General features: G+C 37.8%; 1 protein-coding gene across 1 annotated transcript; it reads left to right on the top strand.

The window, feature by feature from the left end:
• Nucleotides 1–2,083: 2,083 nt before the first annotated feature.
• Nucleotides 2,084–4,688, top strand: LOC131694617 (uncharacterized). Its single transcript, XM_058983095.1, has 9 exons — nt 2,084–2,266; nt 2,321–2,521; nt 2,690–2,977; nt 3,045–3,345; nt 3,529–3,742; nt 3,812–3,995; nt 4,055–4,195; nt 4,252–4,418; nt 4,489–4,688. The coding sequence occupies exons 1-9, from the start codon at nt 2,185–2,187 to the stop codon at nt 4,606–4,608; spliced, it is 1,698 nt and encodes a 565-aa protein (XP_058839078.1). The 5' UTR covers nt 2,084–2,184; the 3' UTR covers nt 4,609–4,688.
• Nucleotides 4,689–6,553: the final 1,865 nt, after the last annotated feature.

The raw sequence follows: 6,553 nt of genomic DNA, 5'->3' as shown, positions 1-6,553 counted from the left end.
AATTTATTCTGTGGTAGAATGTAAATTATATAAAGATAGGTGAGTAATGTCTTTTACATAACCGGAGAGATGTACAAGGATCCCGTACTGCACATGTGTTGATACTCATCGGAATTTTCGGATGAAAAGTGATATGGGCGAGGTATATTTCAATTTATACTTTATTAAAATGATCGTGGTCTTGAAAAGGACCGTTTTTGTTGGTGTTGGTTGGGGAAATGCGCCGGCTTCGTTTTTTGATTGGGTATATGTTCTTTCTACTGGTGCCGATCTCGTGATCGGGTTGGGTAGGGCGTGCGCTAACGCAACCACATCGAGGCGATACATGGTAAATTGAATGTACCTAATAAGGTGCGGTTGATGACGGGGTGTCGGCAACATTGTAAGTGAACTGGAGAAAATATTACAAAAACGTGAATCTTTATACCTACTATTGTTAGTTAGGAATCTTTGACAACTTGTCATAGTTTCAAACGTTCTTAAACTGTACAGAAGAGTCCAAACCTTTAAAATGCGAAATATGAAAGTTAGCATCGCAGCGATTAAAATTAAAACTAACTTACCTTACCAAAAGAAAGCGCAAGTGAATCCAAGATACTTTGCTGAAAACATTTCAAAAAATAACTACTCAAAGCGCTATAGGTTTGTCTTGCTTATTTCTCTTTCTTGCTTAGTGTACATTGGTAGTACCTCCACTAATCTATTATTTTCATGATCTCATGCCTGCTTATCTCAACTATATAATCCTACCAGAGAAAAAAATCAAACTCATATCGGGATTACAAGCCGTGATGATGGGACGATTTTTCTTACACATTATCACACCAGAGAAAATCTGTTGTGATTTTTGGTGGTTGTGATCATAGCGCAATATTATTAGTAGAGATAATATTGACACTGATTTTAGATTTTTTTTGAAATTCTCTCATTTGTAGGTTTTCCGAGTTTTTTAAATATGCGATTGTTTTATATTGCGAATGATATGTCAGTAGGGGAGAGTGGATACGCTTAATCCCACTTTTGTTTTTTTTTCTCATAACTTTTCAATGAAATAAAAATTTCAATTGCAAAATTCTCCATCTTGTAGTCAATTCGAATTGTAAGAGCAATGAATAATGTGTAAATCCGACTACTATGCCCTGTTGGTAATAGGCACAGTTTTGAAAATCACGTCAAAACGAGGTTTTTGTAAAAACGTGTGGTAACTTGATCCCTCGCCAACTAGGGCTAAAGAAACAAAACACGTTATGACCTATAGATACGAAAGTTCAGCTAACCACCTATCCTGACAAATTAATTAATAAGATAACCTTTTTAGATGCATGACAAACTTTAACCACAGTAGAAAGTCGAAACAAGTATTTGCGATAAATTAATGCTGTTTAACTGGCTTTCTCAACCTTCAAAAACTGATACCATCATTTGTTCATGGAAAAATTATTTAAAAATATTTTAGATCAATTGATAGTGCCAGGTACGTTATCAAAATGTTTTTCTATTTCTATACATTTCGAAAATGTTTGAGAGAACTAAAGATAGGGATCAAGAATAGCCAGTATTAAATGAATCAAAGATACCTGTTGTATGAGGTGAACAAAATTTAAATTTTTTGTATGTGTAGTGAAATTTTTTATTCGAAAAACGTGTTTTTCTAGGCGAAAGCCCTTAGAAAGTAATCATACTTGAAAATATTCATAAATAATTAGTTCGACGATCTCATACAACCGTTCAATAAATTTGCGAAAAGATCTTCGAGATGGATTTAAACACATATTTTCTAAAATATTATACAACTTTTCCAAACCAAATGTAATACATCAGATTTGTTTTTGAAACTGCATAAACAACCAAATACTTCATTTTCTTTTTATATTGTGATAACTTAATGCGTATTGATTAGGAGATATGGCCAGGTAATCAAATATCCCCAAGGATCACGTGTCCTCACTCTCCCCTAATGAGTTAGTCGTACATATTTTCAAGTGCCCAGTCACTTTTATCACTATTCAGATTGCAGTTCTCATGCTGGCTGTTCTTAGAGAAATTTTTATCAATTTCTCTTTCAGTTGAAGTTCGACAAGAGCTTTACACAGCATAGCATGAGCTATGTGCTTCTAGTTCTCATTGAAACAGCAATCCGAAAACATTTAATCTGGCGAAGTTCCTGTCCAAATTCATATAATCATGTGGTTTTTAGCCCTATTAGTAATGTTTCACCTCATCAATCTTGGTTGTACCGAAAGCAAGTACAATGTGACTTATGGAGGTAATACGCCACACAGCTGCAAAAAGGCAAACATAAATTAATTTGATCGTACAGATTTAGACAAGTGCAAACAGTACAACGCAGTTAATGGCTACAACTACCACGCCTTCTACCAACTGGATGAGCTGGAAAATCACAGCATCGATAACGAAACCATAGTCAACCTACGTTTATTCGTAGTGGCGGCCAAGGATGCCCACGTCCTTCTATCAGACATCGGTTCGACATCCAACGATGCACAAGTTTATGAAATAGGTTAGTATAACGTTCGCCTTAATTGAAATGAAACGATTATATCTTCTGATATGATCGATTCTCACTCCCACAATGAAAAGAGCGAAAAAAAGCATCGTCACTCGGGAAAGACCTTTCCTCTCTAATCATTAATGAACTTTCCGACCGCACCACACACTTGCTCTACAGTTATCGGTGGCGGCGCTAACACATTTAGCGAGATAAGAAAACAACGCAAGAAGAATCCACTCAAGACGAAAACGACACCCGGTGTTCTTTCACCGATCGATCCGCTGCCACTGCGGATCCGTATCACCAGGGATGGACTGATCGAGGTCGGAATTGAAGGACAGGATCTACCCCTGCTGTCAGCAACGGACAAGAACATAATAACGGTCCGCTATCTGAGCTTTAGCTCATGGGGATCAACACAGGCCAAGTGGTTCTACGACTGTCCAAGCGACACTCAAGAAACAGGTAGGTACCGATTGGGATAATCGATTGACATTGTGAATCAACCAAACTGTTCTCTGTATTATTTCAGAAACACAACTGGAAGAATTTGACCCAGTGAAAAATATGACGAGCATGGCGAAGTTACTCTATGAACTGCAAATGAACGTGTCTTTCGATCCACCGAAGTGGTACACACCAATTGAACTTAAGAAGTTGGTGTTTACAAGAATTGCGTACCACTCGTGGAAAAATTCACTGGAAACTAGAGCTATCACTCGCCTGTCTTGGCGTGATAACCGGACTACTTGGGTACCCGCTGAGCACGGAAACATAACGAAAGTTATCGGATTTCAGTATCTACTGTGGACACCGACGCTAGTCGCTAAGGAGTAAGTACGATTGCCGGATGGTTCTGAAAATAATCAAAAATATTCACGATGAAAGTTGTGTTTATTCGTACGTGATTAGAGTTTCGGAAGAAACTAATTCCCATCCTTTTAATTGTGCAATTTTGAATGAACATGTTTCTATACAATAACTGACGCTCTCTCTGTACTTCACTTTATTTGCAGCGAAGCAGAATCGGTAACCCTCGAGCTGTTAGGAATTGACCATATGACTTTTTCGTACGACGGTAGCTTCGAGTTCGTTTCGCGGGAAATCACAACGGAAACCTTCTGCTCGCTTCGAGAATCTCCCGATTGGCCCCATGAAACCAACGAGTGTGATCTAGTGCTCAGTACCGACGTTCCGCTATCGCCGTTGAAAGTGACGTCGGAAGCTGTGGTAAGAATATCGAACATGCATTTCACGTGACACGTTATAAAAGAATGTCGTTTTTTTGCATTCTTTCAGAGCTTCCACCCCAATATGATTCAGTCGGACTGGAATGTGGTAAAGATTACCAAACACGAGAACGTCAATAATCACGAGCTTTTTGCTTTACACGACGGAAGTCCGCGGCAGGAGACCATTGTGAGACTGCATCTTAAGCGAAATAACGAATTTTACGTTACCGTTCTTTTCGCACCATACTTCAGTAAGATGCGATTTGTTGAATCTTATTTCCCAAAAATTATTTCCTTTATTTTATTCTAGTGTCAAATGTTATGATTCTGTTGTCATTCTGGCTGGACGGGATGTTAAGAATTTGGACCAACGGTCTCGGAATCATCATTCTTATTGTATCGTTTCTACAAATGTCCGGATATGCCCCACAAACCTCTGATCCTACCATTTGTGAGCATTTTCTAATTACTTTAAATTAATATGCTTAAAATTCACTTTGATTTCAGTTAAGTTTTTCCGCTACACTCTCCTCTGTTCCTGGTTCTGTGTGCTTCTATTTGTACTGGACAAGTGGTTGCGCACTTATGGGCCGAAGATGGCACCGGACTCGTGGTTGGCCCGATTTCTCAGCTATCCACATTTGAGATTTTTCCTTCGGCTCGATGGTGGTTCGGTACGTACTTGCTGATTATGTGATTTACTGCGTTGCTTTCAGTTTTAACAAATAATTGTCCATTCTTCAGAGCTACGATAACCTTCATGGGAAGAATATGGAATGGCGTGACTTTGCAAAAGTGTTGGACCGAATTGTGTTTGTGATAATGGGTGGAATTTTTGCTGCGGCCTGCTTCAAAAAGATCTGAACGATTTCATCGAGGTGCATTTAGGGAAATCTTTTGATGACCAAATAGCAATAGATATACTCAATAACTGAACATATTGCATTAGGTTGCTAAAATAAAACAATATGCAATCTTAAATTATTTATTTATTCATTTATTTATTTATTTATTCATTTATTTATTTATTTATTCATTTATTTATTTATTTTTTCATTTATGTATTTATTTATTTATTTATTTGTTTTCTTATGCCTATCTCATATTGAGAGGTTGTGCCATTACCGTAAAATGTGGGAACATTGATCATTTTTTCAACAGTTTTTCGAATAACTATCTTCAATTCAAGTAGATGTAACTGTTTGCATTTTTAAAACAAGTGCTGGTACTCATAGATTGGAAATGTTCAAATAGTTGGGTATTTTATTTCGTTTTACTATAAAAAAATTACTTTGTTGTAAATTGTCATCCTGTGTTTTCGGGGTAACTTTCATCAGCAACATCTATGTAACGAAATGAGAGATAACGCTCGAAATGTTATGTAAATTGCATATCTGCAAGCAATTTCATGGCCTTATATTGTGACGTCTCGAACGAGAACAAAGTTGCCTAGAAGGAAACAGCTGACTTTTATCGAACTTATTCAAGAAAATAGTTAAAATTAAATATATAGCAATAAAAATATCGGATTTTCAAAATGAATTATTGGACAAAAATATTTACGGTTTCTAAAAAAGTGATCAGTTCGATTGAAGTTTATTGATTTAATTAATATGCAAGGGAGTGTTTGAGCAGATTGAAACGATGCACGAGAGTTGCATCATTTTCAATTTGAATTTGTGTTCATAAAAGATGCATTAAATGACGACATAATCGTTACCGAGAGATGCTTACCATGTTTAGAATATGGTTTGTATTTTGTTTCAATGATTTTGTTACAGGGAAGCATCTTATCGTACGTTACTGAAAAAAGTCTCATTTGATCAAACTTACCCTGGTGATGAAAGATACCCCGTTTTACAGTACTCTGAAAATCGTCAACCGAATCACGGTCAGGAGGGCCCGGTGTCTAATATGTTTATTTTGTTTATTTGTTGTACCTTCACCAACTGACACCTTGGCCCCCATGGTGGATGTTTAAACTAATAACATTTCAGAATTGACATTATTTTAGCTTTAACCCTCAAAAACGCAAGAGGTCTCAGAGGACCGGTTAGTTATAGTTCTCTAGTTTCAGTGAACTTAAGATTTGAAATTCAAATGATCGAGCGTTTTCCTGAACGGGACTCGCAGAAGAGAGTTATTGTGTAGAGCTCGAACGCGAGCTTGAAGATCCAAGCGTCCGAGGATTGTACAGCAATCCACCCTGGCAGTTAGTTAGTCCGTGACGAACAGGCCTCGAGAGCAGTCCCTCCGGATGCTTAGAGTGTCGAACTGTATTAACTGGCAACGGTGTGCGTCCCTGCAGTTATTCGCTATTCCGAAGATAAACCCAAGCTGTCTTGATGCCTTATCCACATTGAATGATATATGTGGTTTGAACTTTAGTGCCGCATCCATGATGACTCCGACATCGTTGACGCGAGAGTGTCTTGGAATGCTCGAGTCGAAGAAGTGGTAGTTAAACTGAATCGGATGGCGTTGAAGGTGACCATTGAGCATTTACTCGGGTTTAAACCATTCTGTTTAGATCACACAACGTACTAAAACTCTTCAATTCACTCTGAAGAAACTCTGAATCGGTTTTATCACGTATTTGTCGAAAAAATTTCATATCGTCGGCGAAAGAAAGACGGGGTCCTGGTAATTTGATATTGACGTCATTAAAGTAGAGAAGAAATATCACTGGACCGAGATGGTTTCCTCGTGGGATGCCGGATGTAGCGAAGAATGGATAGACAGTCTTAATACTGATTTGGAGTTGCCTTCCATCGAGGTAGGAACGAACCCAGCGCAGGAGTTATCCATG

This window comes from Topomyia yanbarensis, unplaced genomic scaffold (genome assembly GCF_030247195.1).
Source record: "Topomyia yanbarensis strain Yona2022 unplaced genomic scaffold, ASM3024719v1 HiC_scaffold_112, whole genome shotgun sequence".
NCBI lineage: Eukaryota > Metazoa > Arthropoda > Insecta > Diptera > Culicidae > Topomyia > Topomyia yanbarensis.
Note: the sequence above shows the minus strand (reverse complement) of the source record. Positions and strands in the feature narration are given on the sequence as shown.

What these genes read in the sequence shown, in the direction of transcription:
- LOC131694617 (XM_058983095.1), top strand. Translation starts at nt 2,185, where the DNA reads ATGTGGTTTTTAGCCCTATTAGTAATGTTTCACCTCATCAATCTTGGT. An exon ending in TGCACAAGTTTATGAAATAG is followed by an intron (nt 2,522 to 2,689) that starts GTTAGTATAACG and finishes CTTGCTCTACAG; the next exon opens with TTATCGGTGGCGGCGCTAAC. An exon ending in AACCTCTGATCCTACCATTT is followed by an intron (nt 4,196 to 4,251) that starts GTGAGCATTTTC and finishes CTTTGATTTCAG; the next exon opens with TTAAGTTTTTCCGCTACACT.